This window comes from Stegodyphus dumicola, chromosome 1, assembly GCF_044657685.1.
Source record: "Stegodyphus dumicola isolate Sdum_Otavi_A_Nest chromosome 1, ASM4465768v1".
Taxonomy (NCBI): Eukaryota; Metazoa; Arthropoda; class Arachnida; order Araneae; family Eresidae; genus Stegodyphus; species Stegodyphus dumicola.
This window is the reverse complement of record NC_140768.1, coordinates 169,924,813-169,944,868: the sequence shown is the minus strand read 5'-3', so window position 1 is coordinate 169,944,868 and position 20,056 is coordinate 169,924,813. Positions and strand designations below refer to the sequence as shown.

At 34.8% G+C, this 20,056-nt stretch overlaps 1 protein-coding gene across 1 annotated transcript in view; it reads right to left on the bottom strand.

Annotated features, from left to right (window-relative positions):
• Positions 1-3,105: 3,105 nt before the first annotated feature.
• The window catches only part of LOC118190648 (mitochondrial inner membrane protease subunit 2-like), a 293,811-nt gene continuing 276,860 nt past the window's right edge, over positions 3,106-20,056 (bottom strand). Inside the window, exon 4 of the mRNA XM_085823073.1 lies at positions 3,106-12,485. Coding sequence (XP_085679199.1) covers positions 12,482-12,485 — 4 coding nt within the window. The 3' untranslated portion in view covers positions 3,106-12,481. The remainder of the gene's footprint in view (positions 12,486-20,056) is intronic.

The following is a 20,056-nucleotide window of genomic DNA, read 5'->3' as shown; positions in this document are numbered from 1 at the left end:
TTTATTTCAAAATGATAGTCAGAATACAGAGTGAGAACGGCATCGTAGAACCACCGTGGACAGCGATGCACGAAGAAACACGTCTAGGCATAAAGTCAATAAAAGTGCGGATGGTGTGCTGAGGGATGGCTCTCCATTCCCTTTCAACCATTTGCCACAGTTCGTCTCTGAACGAGGCAGGCGCAGAGTCTGCAAACGGCGTCCAATCACATCCCACACATGTTCGATTGGTGACAGGTCAGGAGAGTACGGTGGCCAGGGAAGCATCTGTATACCTTGCAGAGCATGTTGGCAGATGCGAGCACTGTGTGGTCGGGCGTTATCCTGCTGAAAAATTGCATTAGGCAGCCCCTGAAGGTAGGGGATTGCCACCGTCCACAGTACATTATCCAAGTACCGTTTCACCGTCATAGTGCCCTGGATACGAAATAGAGGTGACCTAGAATCGTAGGCAATAGCGCCCCAAACCATTATGCCACGTTGTCGCGCGGTGGGGCGTTCCACAGTTACTGCCGGATTAGATCTGTCTCCACATCGACGCCACACACGTATGCGGCGACTGTCACTGGATAAACAGAAGCGTGACTCATCTGAGAACACGACGTTTCGCCATTCTCTCATCCACATCGCTCCAGTCCGGCACCATTCTAAACGTTGGCGTCTATGCTGTGGGGTCAATGGCAGTCTTCTTAACGGATGCCGTGAGTGCAGGCCACGTTCAACCAATCGACGGGAAATGGTTTTGGTCGACACGGGAATATCCAGGGTATCTTGCACATGTTTCAGAATCGCGGTACAAGTGACTTGCGGGACCGCCACAGCTTGTCGGCGGATGCGTCGATCCACGCGTGCTGACGTCCCTCTGGCTGCACCTGCACCCCTCCTTCTTCCCCCATTTCTTTGTTCCAAACATGTTCGCCATAGCCAATGCACCGTGCTCGCATCCATGTGGGTATCAGCTGCGATTTGACGTAAGAACCAATCCGCCCTTCTTAGTCCGATCACCATACCCCTCGTAAAATCGTCTATCTTCTGGAACTGCCTTCGTTGACGGCGGGCTGGCATTCATTTAACGAAGGTTTCGCGCCACCGCAAGTATCAGTCCCATTCAATGTGAACCACCCGCAAATCAGTACCATTCAAATTTAAATCTGACGTTATAAGAAAGAAATCAAATTGTTAACAAACTGTATGATCATGTCAAAGACTGTTTCATCAACCGCTGAAGGCGAATTAAATTTTCCATTTTACTTCTTTGTCAAGAGCAGCCATTTGGAAGCAGTGAACTACATGAATTATTCGGAAAGTAAGTAAAAAAACCTGGCAATGAATTCGCGAAGAATGTTTGTCAGAATTAAGAGCAATGCAGGTTAGTGAAGAAAGGCTTTTCCTGCATCCACCAAGGAACTGATGTCAGTGATGCTCTTCTTGCGAATTAATTAGTCTAAAAAAATAACACTAATATGAACAAAGTTTTCTTAAATAGTGACTTGCTAACATGTCACAGAAATTATGCTGTCTCAGATTCTTATTAAATGCTTCTAAAAAGTCCCTCAATTCATGATGGCAATTCATTATTGCGAAACGCTATTTTTAAGAATGGAAACTGTGTCAAAAAAAATGAAGCTCCCTCAAATTTCAGTGCATTGTTAATATAAATGTAAGGCCAGATAATACTGACGCACTGCGTAAGCTATACATCATTTAAAATCACCACTAGTCCCTAAAAACGAATTAGAAGTTAAGTAAAGTATAATTACTTTTAATTAATTTGTATTAGTCTTATTTTGTTGGATTACTTTAATTTTATTTATTTATTATTTATAGACATTAGGATTTTTTGGAAGCAGGCAAAATGAAAAATTAGCAAAACCTTCGCCGGGAATCGAACCACGGACCTCTCAATTACGCGCTGAGCACGCAAACCACTACTACACACCACGAAAGCTCGCTCAGAAGGCGGTAGAAATACCTTATAATTATTACTATTTATTTTCTTGTACTACTTTTAGTTATTTTTATTAGTGAAGTATAATTAATTTCAATTAATTTTTATTTATCTATAAGAATGGAAAATTTCGGGAAAACAGCTTTGAATAAATAATATTAAGGCTTTTCCCACATAGGGTTTGCGAATGACAACAGGACCTGCCAAAGATTTTAATTCTGCCCATTGTTATATATATATATATATTTTAAGAATCCTAGATTTTTTAGTAGAAATAAAACTTGAAGAAAAATAAGATGTTTAAAATAAGAAAGATGTATGGGCGACACCTTGCCCCATCGAAAGGAGGGTTGCGAACTAAACTGCATAAATATTACAAATTTTGCATTTGTAATATTTATGCGCAGAAATTTGTAATGCCTGATTTTAAGATTTTATAATTTTTTTATGCTTTCATAAAATATTTTTATTGTTCACTATGTGTATGCAAATTTTTAATGGCCTTCTACACTGAAAGTTGGACAATGCTGTTCGCAGAAATACTCTTAACATCCTACAAAATAACGTTTATATTACAAGAAAAGTTACCTTGATGTATCTTAAGACAATAACAATAAGTTAATCATTTGAGGCAGAGCTACAGCTGAGAAATAAGTTTCAAATGAAATGTATTAAGTATTTAAAATGTGAGCTCAAATAAAAACATTTGCTCTCAAAATTGTAATAAAAGGTTACCAATGCAATTGCAATTTATGTCAAAGAAGGAAATATATTGTAGGATCAAAACACAAACCATAATAATGACAGTAAATATCTCAGGCACATCAAAAAAATTTTACCTCTTCTTCCGTACATTGCTTCAAAAAGAAGAAACCGTAGAAAGAAATTTGACAAAAGAATATTACTTTTATTCCACGAAAAACCCTCGGGCTTTTACAGAAACTAGTAACTATTATTTGAAGAACGATAAAACTGTTCGTTAAGGTAAGAACCCTTTCAAAGTAATACAAGCAGGAAGAGACATTGCCATCTCGTTTGAAACGATGGCAGAAATTTTTTATTTTATTTTGCGCACTATTTCCATTGTATTCTTGAACAAGTTCAGCGTCTTAACAGCACCAGAGCCGTTTTGGCAAAAAAATAAAAATAAAATTTAAAAAAACGAGGTCACTATACAGTACGAGTCGAGGTTTTTGCGACAACGCTTTGGAATTATTGAAGTAAAAAGCATAAGAAATAATGTCATTTTTATATAAAGTTTTGAAAAGGTTTAATTTGGACTGGCATCTAAAGAAAGTGGGAATAGCTCCGTCGTGAAAAGAAAATATTTTTCCAACAGCAGCCCAAGTAACATGCAAACACCGAAATATTAACAAGAAAATTAATAAAAATGCAACAATATAAAAGTGAAACCTGAAAAATTTGAAGAATATGCTAATCTAAACATAAGTATAGGATAAGCATAAGAAGATAAGCACATAATCATGTATTCTGCTGACAAATTATTTATTTAAAAAAAGTTATGGAAAGTACATCAACATAGTAAAACACTCACATTTATTCATCTTGCAATATTTTCAAAGCAGTTGAATGCGATATATATTTTTTACCCTGTAAGAGACATTAGGTATTTTGGAAGCAGGAAAGATAAAAAAATTAATAAAGCCTTCGCCAGGAATCGAAACGCGGATATCTGGAATACCGACAAAGCGTGCAGACCACCACACCAAGAAGGTGGGAGAAATAACCTTATAACCCAATTTTAAAAAATTAACTTTTTTCGACTTATATATCGCATACAATATCTACATACCATTAAAATGACTTAAAACGTTTCGACTGAATATTTAACTTTATTCAACCAAACCACAAAATCATAAATACCAAGTTAAGTATGTATCTTCGACAGAAACTGGATATTTTGGTGTCTAAAACAAAGGCCCATTTAAAATGTTTCCTTAATGTATGACACGTATCCTCAAATAATCTATTACACATAAAATGCCTTTTAAAATTGTTAATAATCTAGTTAAGAAGGAACGCCTGGGAACTCTGAACTCCAGACTGGCTGGAAAAAAATGGAATCGATTCTGTGCATTTATAATGATATCTGTTAAAAATAGTTGCTAATTGCGATATCATTTATACAGGAACCAAAAATTATTCAATGTGATGTTTTCTACTGCCATAGATGAAGTTTCTGACGGCATATGTCAGCAACTAGATATTTCAGAAAGCCGACAAAACAGCTTATTTCAATATAATGTCAAATATAATTATATATATATATTGAATGATCTAAAATTCACTTAGTTCGAAAACAAGTTTTTCTAATACTTGCGCAATAGCTGCAAAGTAAGATAATAATTACTTGTTTTTAATTTTTAATTTCTTTTTCAAAGTTTGAAATTTTGAAATTCATGATTTAAATTCAAGTCCCTGTAAGGCGTTTTTTCCAGAATTTACATTCAAGTTACTTTAAAACACAATTTTCAAAATTAAACTTCCTACATATGGGTTCCCTCTTTTTGATACTTCAACTAAATTTATATTAGGAGATAATACAATCAATATTTATTTAGTAAATAATACACACACACACACACATATATATATATATATATGCGCATGTGCATGTGGTGCGTATGTATGCATGTATGTATGATTATGTGTGTGTGCGTTTATAACGTACGTCAATTTGTAGTTTTTAGTTATTTTGAAGTTTCGTCCGTTAATTTTGTACTTAGATAGGTAATTTTAGTAGAATTATATGTAAAATTGTATTTTTATGTGTAATGCAGCGCGACACAATTTTAAGAGAAAGTTATACCGGAAAAGTAAGAATAAAGGGCAAAGTGCATTTAACATTGAGCTAAGGGTTATCTCGGTAATTTGGTGAGGAATCGCCAAATGGTTGCCAAATTTGACTACCTTTGCCGATTTTGGTTCGGTCCCTGTATCACCGTAGTATGCATTGGAATTGAAGAGATGTAATTGAACCCTTTGCTGGCTGTAACCGTAATAATTCCCCCTTCGTATTGCTTTCCAGTAATTTCGAAAAGCAGAAAATACTAGAAATATTCCACGGCCAGTTAAAAACTATTTAAGGCCGAAGAAAGAATATCTGTTCTCAGCTGCTTAGTTACTGTTGTTGCCAGTTGCTCAGTTCCGCGTGAACTAAGATATACGAGTTAGCTTTCTCTTTAGATGCGCTTTGCATTGCGTTATGTTTGACGTTCTTAGTAGTTTGAGGTGTAACTACTGATTATACTGTGTGATACTGTGAACACTTGTACGAATATTTCTGTGGGAAATTCCAGAGTTCTGAAATATTTTTTTTTTTATAAAAATAAATTTTTATTAATCTGTTATCGGATTTGTGCATTCAGTCTATTACGAACCCATACGCAAGCAACAATATTATTCTTATCTCATCGGTATTTATCAAATGTCATGGTATTACCTAAATCATATTACTCTCATGCATATACACTCATGTCCATAAATTAAGGATAATTCGGAGTCACGCGGAAATCGAACTCTAAAATAAATATATCACCTGTAAAATCACTACACACATCTTCAAGAATCATATGCAAATTCCAGGAAGTAACCAGATGACACCGATGGTACGTCACAACGACGAGAGTGTAAGAGAGTGATATGTAAGGAATACAGACAAAGAAGTAAAATTGTTCGCAGGCGCTTTATAAGCATTTCAGTGCAATAACCGAATAGTTATGACACAAAGGACGCATTTGGATGATTTTTTACGTGGTAGGATTATCGGCCGTCAGGAATATGGGCGTACCCGACTGGAAGTATCAGACGAACTTGGAATTGCCCAGAGTGTCATCTCCAGGCTTTGGCAACGATTCCAAGATGATGGTAATGTGAGTAGACGTTACAGCACGGGTCGCCCCAGAGTTACAACACCGAATGAGGACCGGTATTTGGCAGTTACTGCCGAAAGAAACAGGCGGAGCACAGCCTCAGACCTGTCTCGTCAGCTCTCTTCAGCCACTGGTACGACAATTTCAAGGCAGACCGCGTACAGGCGGTTAGGGCAGATTGGTCTATATGCTCGTAGACCTGTCGGATGCGTTCCACTTACTGCAACTCACTGTCGCCTGCGGTTAGCCTGAAGTAGAGAGCATGCACTGTGGACACCGCAACAGTAGGTTTGTGTGATGTTTTCCGACGAGTCCAGGTTTAGCTTGCAGTCTGATTCTCGCCGGACGTTCAAATGGAGAGCTCCAGGTACCCATTACAACCAAGAAAACATCATTGGACGACACCGTTACGGTGGTGCAGGAGTGTTCGTTTGGGGTGGAATTATTCTGGGTTCCAGAACTGACCTGCATGTTGAAATTGGAACCATGACAAGCCAAATCTATCGGGACGTAATTCTGGAATAACATGTACGTTTGTTTCGGAGCGCCATGGGCGCACAATTTTTGTTTATGGATGACAACGCCCATCCTCACCGTGCAAACATCGTAAGCGAAGGCCTTCAATCGGAGGATATCACCCGTATGGACTGGCCAGCATTCTCACCGGACTTGAATCCAGCAAAGCACGTGTGAGACATGCTTGATGGACGAGTTGCAGCCCGTCAACCTCCTCCTACATGTCTACCGGAATTTCGGAGAGCATTGCTTTTTGAGTGGTGTAATATCCCCCAAGATCAGATCGATAATTTGATACTCAGCATGCCTAGGCGTTGTACGGACTATATTGCATCGTCTAGGAGACATACAATGTATTAACAATCATATCAACCATGTAATATTGGCTTTTTGTAAATAGTTGTTTTTGTAATTTGCTCCAGAGAGAAAAAATCGCTATTTTTTTAATAATATCAAACATATAGCATCTTTTTTTTGCTCTTTACCTTTTGTTTAATAAATAAGCTTTACAATTAAGTCAAATTTGTTTTGCTTCTAACTCTTCCCTTGCCTGATTTTGCATTATCCTTAATTTATGGACATGAGTGTACTTAAATTCGAAAACATTTGCAATCTATACTTTGAACTAAGTCATGAAAATATACGTTTTACTTTGATTAATGACTAGTTAGTAGTTACTTATGAATATCGGCATAAAAGCAAACTTTTATTTCGATTGATTTGCACTTCGTAGGAAAAATGCAGGTTTTTAGAATTCTCATCTTTCAATCATTTCGGTATATACAGCAAATAATAAAATACATTCTTTTGATCAATTCATCATTCTTGTTCAATACCTTTAATCACCAATCATCATACTGATTATCATATAAAACGATCAGTATTGCACATCACAAAACTACAGAACGAAGAATCCTCCTAAAAGTGCTAACTTTTAGAATTTTGATAAAACTGTGGCACCGTATTTCAAGCATACAATTGCTTCTTGCTTTTCAGCTTTATTTAGTTCGTACTGAAAAAATAATAATAGTAATATAATAATTATAATAATACATATTTTCATTTGCGTCCTTAAAGAATTTTACGAACTAATATTTTATAGGTATACACACTTTTGCAAAAAAATCGAAGTATCATAAAGGAAGCGGTTGTTTTGGATGAAATTGAATACGTGTATAGCCCATACATAGATAATAAAATAATTAAAAAATCAAGGTCATTGTACCCGTTCACAGTTCACAATCACCCATTCAGTGTTCAAATTAGTAGTTGATCGAACCGCCCCTGGCGGCAATGCATGCTTGAATTCGTCGAGGCAAGGAGTAGTAGAGCTTCTTAATGTCATCCCGCGACACAGTCTGCCAGGCATTCATGAGTTGTCGCTTCAGATCTAGGATATTTTGTGGTAGCCGCATATGGCGGCCTACCATGCCCCAGACATGCTCGATTAACGTAAGGTCTGGTAACCTTGCTGGCCAAGGAAGAGTAGCATCAACCGCACGGGAACAGTTCAGAGATATGCGAGCGGTATGTGGTCTGGCCTTATCTTGCTGGAAAATGGTCCCAGGATGACGTGCCATGAAGGGTAACGCAACCGGCCGCAGGATGGTATCAACATATCGTTGAGCTGTTAAAGATGTACAGATGACGACTAAAAATGACCTGCTGTCATAAGAAATAGGGCCCCACACCATCAAAATACAGTGGTCATCTGCTTCAAGAGTGAAGCGGGATTCGTTGCTCAGCACTATACGATGACAGTCTGATGGCAGCTATGATGATCGGCTGCGACATCAGTCAAGACGACTCCGTCGATGTTGTGGGGTCAAAGACAAACGTCTTAAAGGCCTCTGTGAGAGTAACCCCGCCTCAGAACAAGCGCCGTGAGATTGTGGACGGTACCATGGGAGGTATAGACGTGGCTGTAGTGCGTTAAATAGTCGACAATGATACCGCTGGGATGGCTCGACCCTGGCGAACAATCATCCTAGCTTGCCTTACATTTATCCTCCTTGGCCTTCCAGAGCCTTCATTTCGTCACCTATTTCCTTGTAGCAACCATTGCTGCCAACATCTTTGCACTGTAGTGCCTATAGGCTTCAGGTGGCGGCCTATTGCTCGGTATGACCACCCAGCTTCAAGGAACCCTACAATGCGACCACGTTCGAAGTCGTTTAGTTGTCTGTAAGGTCTTCGATATCATTGTAATGGAATCTTTAGTTGCTTCTTTACGGAATTACAATGGCAGCAAGAAAAAAAAAAAAAAAAAAAAAAGAGAAGATAAATTTTCCCCTCTGTTACTGATTTTATACTTTGCGAACTGCGCACTAGAAATACTCGCTATGATCGGAATTTATGTTCTTTTGCCTTGAAACTTTGATGAATTGCATGTTCGATCAAGATATTTTTGCATACCGAATTTCGTCACAATCGCAAAAGTCCTTCTTGGTGCTTCGATTTTTTTGCAAAAGATTGTTTTTTACTTTTATTTTCCTGTAATTTGTATAACATACATATTTGGTGATCTCCCCCTAAATTCATCTGTTCCCCAAATTCGAGATCTTTCTACGTTATGTAACGCTACTAGAAAAGGGCAACTAAATCTAATATTAACCAATCACAGACTAGCTCTACTTATACCTCAGATTTACCCTGGCGAGTTAATTGTGTCATTCTTCCCTTCCCTAACTGCTGCACTGTCAACACCGCGTCGCTTTACCTTTGCTTAACTGTCTTCGTCATTTCTTGTTAAAAACTAATGTACATAGAAATTTATCATATTTAATTATAATTGAATAAGTGTCTGCACAAGTAATTTGGATATGTGTGAAACTAAAGACTGGTGATTTGTCCAAATTCAGTTTTCTTGCCTTCATTTGTACGCCTTAACCACAGCTATGAAGGACATCGAAAGCTGTTAACAGTTCCAGCGTTCTACCATGCTTCGAAATCATGACATATATATGTATAAACAATTACAATCTAACTTATAAATAGCAATAAAGTCCAACATATACTTCGAAAAGACTTTTCTTTACAGTATTTCACTCGTTTCACGGCAACAACTAGAATGAATGAGATAATTTCAGGAAATGTGCGCAAATAATTTTATTTTACAGCTTATCTTGAGGATTAAACAGCATGTACAACGCCTAACTCTTCTATACAACGCCAAATTTCTAACTTTGTCAGTAATTCATAAATCAATCAGAACTATGCTTGATTTGATGTCTGCAATCATATACTAATTAACAATGTATCACGCAAACAACTCAGTAGATTAATCTAGAAGCTGTGTTAACAATAAATCAGAACCGCAAATTCCTACAGTAATAGTGGCATACGTATTTAGAGAAAATAAAGGCAAGTAATTCCAATTTCCTTTCTTCTAACATATAAAAAAGTATTAATTTTTGCTGAATTACTCGTATATTCGGTTAGCCGAAAAGTAATGCAAAAATAACACAGACAACTTCAAATGCAAAACGAAGAAAAGAAAACATTGTTATATAAATTGCTACTGGTTTTTAAGCAAAATTTTCATTTATCACATTTTTGGCCTTTTGCATGTACTAATTCAAAACAGAATACGTAGATACTTGCCATGATGGCTGGTATAAGCTTCTATATGTTTCTACGACAAGTATCGTTAAAAGCCAACACAGATAACGTGGCGCAGTAAGTGCGCTTGTTGTTGAAGTTCTGAAAAAATATTTAAAAGAAGCAGAGTAGCAAGCTGGCAATAGCGATGCGAGAGACAGAATGCGACGTCATCAAGATGAAGCTCAGTTCACAATGATTTAGTTTCAGTTCAAATTTGCCTCCATTAGCTAATACTTAAGTTTCGAATTCCAAATTTACATGTAAGATTAAAAAAATACGCAAATCAAACTTCTAACTTTACTTTGCAATGATAACTTAACTGACCATTTTAATATGGTTATTTTCTATTCCTGTCCTAAAAATAGTTAACTGCTTATAATAAGTCACTCTACACTGCGTCATTTCAAAACTAATCCATGCTGTATGATTCTTGCAAAATGCTGATAACGCAGATGCTTACATAACGATTCAGACAATAATTATTCAAAATTTGAGAACCAAAATTGACAATTAACCAATTGGGATATAGTTGAAATGAAACTAGTTTATTTTGAACTAAACTTTCACCTTGGAAATGTCCCATTCTCTCTCTTTCTCGCTTTGCTGCTACAGCTATCTTCACGTATATTTTCAAAAAATATTTAGTTCAGAAACGGACACGTTTATTGCGCCAATTTATCTGTATTAAATAAAATAGTTGTTAATGAAAATAAAGAAATATTAAATCCGCCATGATTGCAAGTATGTCAGTCTTCTCATCTAAATTATTATATGTATATTGCGGACGTTTCTGCGATTAAAAAAAGTGCTACTGTGGTAATAATTGGAGAGAGAGGAATAAACAACTGTCCCAAATTATCTGTTTGATGACCACAGATGTATCCTTTAACGGTCTGGATCAGGGGTCGCCAACCGGTGGTTCACGACCACTGGTGGTCCGTGAAAACTTTTTGATAGTCCGCAGAACAATTGGGACATTATTTATACTTTTCTGAAGATTCAGCTTTAAAAATGACAAGTAACAAAACCTATTATGGAATAGAGATTATACCATTTTTTTAAATTTTAGCTACTATTTTTAGCAAAATTCCTATTTAGCGACTCTTTAGCTACTTTTGCAGGTGTATCTAGCGAAATTTTAAAGTAAGAGTTGGCATCCATGGATATCCTACTGTTATCAATAATAGCGCGAACTGGAATTCTATTTCCTTTTGAATTGCAAACGTATGTTATTGTAGTAGTTAATAACACTGTTTTTCTCCATGTCAATAGGCAACTTCATGGATTTTCATGAGAACCATCTGCATTCTTCTTTATAATTGCATCACTGGAAGTTTCCGTTTTTGTTTCGTCTAACTGTTGATCGATGGCACCATTGCTGAGATGATTATTATGTTTACAATAATTAAAAAATGGCAGCATAACACTTTCAGTTTATTGATATTCATTTGCGTTCGCCGGTTTCTTCTTGCTTTTCGTGAAGCTCATTTTCAGTGGTATGGAAATGTGAAGCTTTCTCTGTACAAGAAAGTAAGATTTTTGTACTTTTCATATAACTTTTCAATGTAAACGAAATATGTGTATCAGTGAGATGTTAATAATATTTTAATTGTTACTCATAATCAGAGGCGTAGCCTGAATTTCCATAAAGGCATGGTGCTGAACACCAAATGTTTCGAAAATTATATTAACTAATGAAAATTAGATTAACATGTATTGGAAAGTTGAATATTGTTTTTGCGTAATAATATGTTGTTAGACATTGCATAATACGAAAATATTTTAGGCATTTAATCAATAGTGTAAACTTCTCAGATTTAAGGTCTGATTTAAGGTGTTTTTCCCCCATATTAGTGGTCCGCCAAACATAAAATTATATATGTAGTGGTCCTTGAAGTTCTAAGGGTTGACGACCGCTGATCTGGATGTTTCTAGAAGTTAAAAATAAACCGCACTTTCCACATTTCCATATTCCATCATATGTGAAGCAAAACTTACTCTACACGCAATCCTGGTTTTTCTGTATGATTTTTGTTTCTCGGATAAACCATGATTTTTTTTCGAGTAATGTTAGAATAAATAATCCTCTTCTCATGGCCAGTCAAAATGCGTCTTAAGAAATGCTCATTCCTGCCAATAAAGAAATGCAAATCAATCCTCATGCTGTCATGCTGTGAGATTCATGTTGAACAAAAACATCAGTACGAGAAAACTTCTATATTCGTTTTGAGTGACATATTGCAGTTAGCTAAACACATTGAAGGCGTTGGTTTTACTGGTTGACCAGTAAAAACAGAAGCTTCAATGATTCTACTAGTATTTTTGGTCGCCGATGTCTAGGTTCATTCTCATGACTAAAATTTCCTCTTTGGTAGTTCCCAAGCCACCTCTGACATTAAAATTCGTTGACAGTATTTGGGTACGCTTAAAAAATTCTTTGACTGCTTTTGCAGCGATTTCATACAGGCGAAATTCACGAAGCATACCGCGGAGGAATCTGCATCGTATCATAGGACATCATTTACCTACAAATAAAATTAATGAAATGTTAATTCAGTAGAACTGATAAAGATATGGTATGATAGCAAGACGATAATAATCAATAACACTTCGATTGCAAAAAAATCATTTTAGCCAATATCCTACATTACAATCTGATAAAAACTGGTATTACATGGTGTTATAAATCCTTGCTTTGATATTACGCAGTAATAAAAATTTTAATTTAATAAATTTCCAGCGAAGTTTCTATTACACTAGAAAAGAGAATAATTAGCCCCAAAAAAGAGAAATAATATCTTTAAAGAGTTAAAAATTAAATAACAACAACCGCATATATTGCACCAGAAGATATTACATTAACATTCTGTTTTCTCATTCTGTATACTTTAAGAAATTAATTAGTTTGACCCTTCGTCCATATTAGCTATTCAATATTAGTTAACCTTAACGAATAAGAAGCCATCCAGATACTGGTCATTTGAAAATCCTAATAAAATAGCTTATGCAACAAACACAGCAGAGCATTCTAAAATGCTCAAGCAACAATCGCTTTGGCAAACATACCATAAGTACTACAAGAAAATTTAAGCGGTTTTTGACCTATAAAGCAAATTAAAATTTAAATAATACATCATTTTTACCAGTATAATATCGTTGACCAATTTAATTTCGAAATTCATAAAATTATATTAAATAAGATGGAAATTATAAATAAGACATGCCTTTAAAAAGGCACAGTGATGTACAAAGTCAAACACAGCAATCAATTTTTTAGGGCTTTGACATGAATTCAGGAAAAGATTCAACTCAACTATAGCATTCAAATAATTTTCCTAAATAAGTACCAAATTACATTTTAAAATCTGAAGTATGTTTGACAGCCTGATATCATAAGAATGTTAATTTAAAGTAGAAATATTATTTTATAGCTTGTTAGAAGAAAACAGCTGCATTCTTTTAAGTTATTTTCAAGGTACTTATATAAAATGACCAAATCCTCTTGTTTTATACTTTCTAGCCAATGGCAGAAAGAGCCATTTTTTGTCTGTATATTTTAGTTACAAATTACTCAAGTCAAGATGTAGAGACATTGGGTATTTTTTTAAAGCAGGAGACATGAAAAATAAACAATACCCTCGCCGGGACTCGAACTTCGGACCTCTCGAATGTGCGCCAATTACACCAAGAAGGCATAATACCTTACATATCCCCCTTTTAAAGGGCGATTGAGGATTAGGAAACCCAATCGCCAAATCCTGGTGGTGGAGAATCATCATTCACCACATTTCTTAGTTCGAGCGCCACAGTAGGGACATTAGGTAGTTTTTTATTTTATATTTATTACTGTACATGCACTCTAAATAAAGGATCCCAGTTGCAAAGAAGTGAGCCTGAAAGACATTAACCTAACTCGTTTGTAACTTTTTCTTTGTAATCTTCTGTACTATTAACTACCTAATGTGTAACAGCGGAAATACACGAAAAGATAACTAAGAAACTTCTAATTTTATTAATTCCCCGTCAGCTGTAGAAAAAAACGTAAACATGTAGGCAAAAATGTATTGTAAAAATACAGTGCAATATGTTTTTACAATTTAACATTTGTAGAGACATTAAGTTATTTCGAAGCACGTGAAAATAATCAATGCCCTCGCCGGGCCTCGAAATTCGGACCTCTCGAATACACGCCGAGTGTGTTGACCATTACACCACGAAGGCTAGGAAGGCGAGAGAAGTATCTTATCAAGACATTTATGCTCAGCGAATTAAATTAATTTATGGTTCTGTCCGGATCATTAGAAACTTCTTTAGCAGAGTTTTAACGATATTTCTAGCCCATTACATAATCTTATATTACGCCACTATGCACACACCATACCCTGGCCTTAATAAACGTTGCCATGATCTAAATTTATCTTGAATACATCTTCCACGGAACATGTCACGCACCCAGTTTTCATGGTTTTACTACTCGGCAAAATTTAATTATTTTTATTTTTTTAATTTAATTTTTTTTAGTATTTTTAAAATGCCTTTAAAATTCATTCTTTAATTACTTAACAAACTGAACGATTTAAAAGTAATAAATATACTTCTTACTAATTTAAATAATTTGTTAATAACTGTTTTTAACATTTTGTTTTTAATAATATGTAACTGATGTAAATTAAAATATGAATTTAATTTATGATACATCTAACTAATAATTTTTATAAATGCTTATGATATTACTGTAACAAATAAAACATGTTCCTGATGCTATATATCAGGGATTGCAATAGTATGACTCGCGAACCGCATACGGATCTCGCAAGGAAGTGGTGTGGCGTTTATGCAAATAAAATGTACGTATGGTGTATGGTAAGCTAAAACTACTCAATATCCTAAAGAAAGTGATTAACTTATTTCATTCTTTTTATAAATTTATTAGTAAACTTAAACTGCCCAAACGTCATTATTAGTCCAAAGGAGCTTTGTCCCTGAAGAACTTTGTTTTCGTTTTGCGATTTTGCGTTGGCTCACTATAAATGTCCGTTTCACTTTTCAAACGGTTGCCACCAAATGTTAAGAGTCCTGCATTATACTTGAAGAAATTAAATAACTAAAAATCTGCATAAATGCATGTATATTTCTCGCATTAAGATAACGGTACATAGAGGCATCGAACTTTGAATGTTGCTACTGCGAATATGGGCATGTGGAAGGCCAAATTTAAAATTTGGAATTTGTTTTATGATCGACTGCATATTTTGTAAATCTTTAACGAATTTTTGATTAACAAACTGAAGGATTTCAAAGCGAGCCATGGCAACAGTCTACAGAAGAAAAATTTTTATCTCCAGCGCGCGAGACTCTGTATCGGAAATTCTAGACATATGCTCCATTTAAAACTATTTTGCAATATTGCTCTTGAACTGAATTTTATGATTTAAGTGCGAAGAACGTGATATTTAATAAATAAAGGTAACAGACAAAATGTTAAAAAAACGCCTGTTTGGACGTAATTTAAAATCTGAAACCTTTCAGATATTTTTTTATTTTATTTCTTGTTAGTAAAGAAATTTGATAACATTATTCTAAAATATTAAAAAAATATTGTTCCGATTTTATCAAAAAATTTTGTAAAGAAAAATTTTTAAAGTTAAATTCTGTGGCTGCTTTACAAGTGTGTCTGTCGATTTTCTGAACCGGCAGCAGTAGAAACTAAACTGGGGTGATCTGTGGGAACAGAAACATTTAATATCGTACAGAATTTTATACAAGTTTAAAATAATTTAGAAGTTGATTCGACTTCTGAATTGATCAGAAATTTATGGCAACAGGAAGCTTTGGGAATTTTTAATAAATCTGATGACAGTCGCAGCTATGAAGACGATGTTACCTTTAAAACAGTTCGAGAACTCGTAAATTTGAGGACAACAGATATACAGCTTGCTTGTCTTGAAACGAGCATATAGGGAAATTATGAGATAATCTAAGGTAGCAGCAAAATGATTTAAGTCGCTGTGGCGAAGATTTAAGAAGAATCCAAGGTTTTTTGAATATTTCAAAATTATGATAGACCAACATTTACAAGAAGGTATCGTGGTAGAATTATGGTATTTAAAATCTGAAGAAGAATATTGTATATTACATCAAGCTGTAGTTAGAGAAAACAAAGACAACACAAAACCATGTTGTTTTCGACGCATCATCACATGCTGTAGGAAAATACTCATTAAATGACTGTTCAGAATTATACTTTCCTTTCCATTTGAAACCTGTTTAAAAACTTTTAAAATAATATAAATGTGGACTTGGAAAATCACATTTTTTGGAATAATATTTTAGAATCTCTATTTATGGCTCTCAAACTTTCCTTAATTCCGCCTGTTACTGACTGAAACAGGCCCTTACCAACAAGACGTTTGGACACTCCTACCATATATTATGCACTAGAAAAAGTCTTTTGCTTTTTTTAATATGAAAAAGAAATTAAGGGAAAAAATCTGAAACGTTTCAGATTTCAAATTACGTCCAAAGGGTCGCTTTTTAACGTTTCGTGTGTTACCTTTATTTATTAAATATAACTTTCATTGCACTTAAACCATAAAATTTAGTTCAATATAAATGTCGCAAAATAATTTTAAAATGAGCCTATCTTTTGAATTTCCGATACACAGTTCGACGCGCTGCAGATAAAAAGTTTTTTTTTTTTTTTTTTTTTTTTTTTTTTTTAGTAGAGTGTTGCCATTGCTCGCTTTCAAATCGTTGAGTATGTTACTCAAAAATTCGTTAAAGTTTTACAAAATATGAAATCAATTATAAAACAAATTAAAATTTCAAATTTGGGATTTCAGATGCCGATATTCGCAGTAGGATTACGTCATTCAAAATTAGATGGCTCTAGATACCGTTGTTTTATCACAATGCGAGAAATATACATACATTTATGCAGATTTTTCATTATTTAATTTTTTCAAATATAATACAGGACTCTAACATTTTGTGGCAATAGTTTGAAAAATGAACTGACATTTATAGGAGTATGACGCGAAACGCCAGAACGAAAGTAATAGTCCTTCGAGACTCAAATCCCTTTAGACTAAAAACGAAAATAGGAAAAAAAAAAAAAAAAAAAGTTTTTGTTTGTGAGCAAAATGACACGGAAATACTTAATTTTTTTTAATATTAATTTTCATTTAATTGTTTTCTGACCATTATATATCATTTACAAAACCGTATAGTTTATTCTACGTACATCTACTGCATGCAGTTTGCTTAATATAATTTTTCATTCGAATCAGAAATAACATTTTCCATGCTATTTTGAAATGAATCAAAATTACCTTCTAACAGGAATCTTGTTAGTGAAAAGAAGTCTTCATGAAAATTTCTTCCTGAATAATCAGTATTGCCTGTTTCAGAAGAATGAAACAATGCATTCTCAGTAGAATGTCTGAAATAAAACTTGTAATACTAGAAAACGTTCATACATCTCAATGCACTACTCCGAAAATCTTAGTTCTATCATGAGATCTTATTTTCAATAGTTTCACGTCTCTATGTAAATAGAATTTTCAAATAGGGATTATATTCTGGCATATTCATAATTAACTAAAAAGCAAAATACCAGTCCTGTTAAATTTTCAATAAACGAGCCTTTCTCTTTCGCACATGGAAAAAAATCCCAATAGAGAATTGCAATTGGAAAAAAATTCTTCCGTTCTCTCAAAAAGATAAAAAATCTCGAACTACATTTAATCGAATTTTCTTCCTGAATAACTTTCATTTTTTTAACATAGCAGACGCAGATGTGCGTAGTCGGGCGTAAACAGGAGACAGCAAGAGAAATCCTATTTAAATTTCCACCACTTCCATCAATGGTAAACAAATACAGTTTTCTGAAACACCTGGGAAGAGGGTAGACAATAGTAAGAAAGCGAAGATCTCTTTTTCCCATTGCCTCCTCGGCCGAAGGAAACGAACGCCTGCTTTCGAATATTCCCAGAAGATCAAAAACGTAATCGAAGTTTTCGAGCCTCTAAGACGAATAGTACTCACACCGCATACTCCATCGCTACGTATTTCAAACCATGATATAAAATTGCAAGAGAAGGAACGCATCAAGGTAAGAATATGGTTTCTATCCAGTGAAAGAAATACAATGATCAGTATATGTTCAAATAACAAACATCACTTCCAAGACCTGGGCTAAGTAGTGCTATTTCATATCAGCAGAAACGAGAAGTATCTATCCATCTATCTATCTATCTATATATATATATATATATATATATATATATATATATATATATATAAAGAAGAAAGTATGTGTGTTTGTTTGTCCTTTAATAACTCAGTCACTACTATAGCTATCGTCACTAAATTTTCTGCCATTCTTTTCTGGGTCCTGGAAAAGGTCAACGTCCACTTTTTTCCAAAAAAAAAAGTAGCTAAAATCAGAGATATTAATTAAAAATTCGGAAAAACGATCATTTTCGCCCTCACTTTTCGGAATGGCAACAGCCTGGCAAGCTGGAGATGAAAATCTGCTTTATTTGGAAAGTTGTTGCCACTGCTCGCTTTCATAGTCTAGACTTTGTTAATAAAAATTTCTAAGTTTTCCGATGAAATGAAAATAGCATTGCCAAACATTAAATATATTATTCCCGATTCCAAAAAATTCGTGCAAAGCCATTTCGACTATTCCCGTCTTCGTACGACTTTAATCAGCCGAAATACTAATTAAAAACTCTGAAAGCGCTCATTTTCGCACTCATATTTCCGAGTGGCAACAGTCTCACGCAATGGAGATAAAATGCTTTATTTCTAAAAGCGTTGCTACTGCTCGCTTTCAAATCGCAGCGTTAGTTAATCAAAAATTTGTAAGTTTTACAAAATCTATACATATATAAAGAAGAATGTCTGTGTGTTTGTTTGTTCGCGCTATTGATTTCTGATCAATTATGATAAATGTTTTGCCACATTTAATCCATTAAAATTGAATATAGGTGAAATATTGGATGGAACTTGAGCTTTTACGACCATTCGATTAGAAAGACGAAAATCATTCAAAACTGCGTGCCATTGTTGCTGATATGATGAGAGAGAATTAGCTTATTTTTCTATCGAAATTTTTATGTGTGTTCCATATCGCATCAGACTGAAAAATGTATGACTATGAATTGTATTTTTTGCATCGTCATTAGAGAAGGATTACAGCAGCATCGTTCTGTCTGTTGTTAGATGCATTACTCTCAATCTAACTTAACTGGCATCGGGTACTTTCGCTAGTTTGAAATATGTCAGGCTTGCCTATATTTCAGAATTCATTACTTCTTAAATACAGATATTTTATACCGAACATAACACTTGACGAAATTTTACAGACTGCTGACTCTTTACAATAATTGAATTTAAAGTGTAATATATAATCATACGAGAAATTATTTCGTGTAAAATCAAGTACGAGAACTTTTTCTCATAAGTTATGAAGAGTAAAAATTTCGCTTTTGTTACATTCTCAGGTTTAATAAAGCAAAGCAGAGAAAATTTTCCGCCTTAATTAATATGACCAAAATTAAGTCGATAGGACTTTTCAAGCAATTACATAGTAAGAATAAAGATACGCACAAAACGCTAATATACAGTGTGATCTTGAATTCGTGCATACCGACAAATTGTTTCAATAACTGGCACCTGCATAGTGTTAAAAGACACAGTGTATATCATTTGCCATTTCAGTTGCAGTTTATGCTGTTAACTTTAAAAAAGGTTTATTTGCGGCATGATCAAGAAGAATTTTCAACACACAGAATGAATTTTAATGACTGAGTATTATTTCGCAAAGAATCAGTTTGAGTGCTATGCCAAATTTCTCACACTCTTGATTGGTAGTTGCAATATTTTATTCCTGGATGCGTCCGTTTTATTCGAACTCAGAAGAGAAGGGCGGCCATTTCATTTCTTATGCTGAATGCTTTTAGTTTGTCGAAATCGGGTTAACAAGAGGGTCACTGTGTTAATTGGAAGCAGAAAAGATGAAACATATGCAACCGCCTCCGCCGGGAATCGAACCACGGACCTCTGGAATACCGGCCCGGCTTGCTAC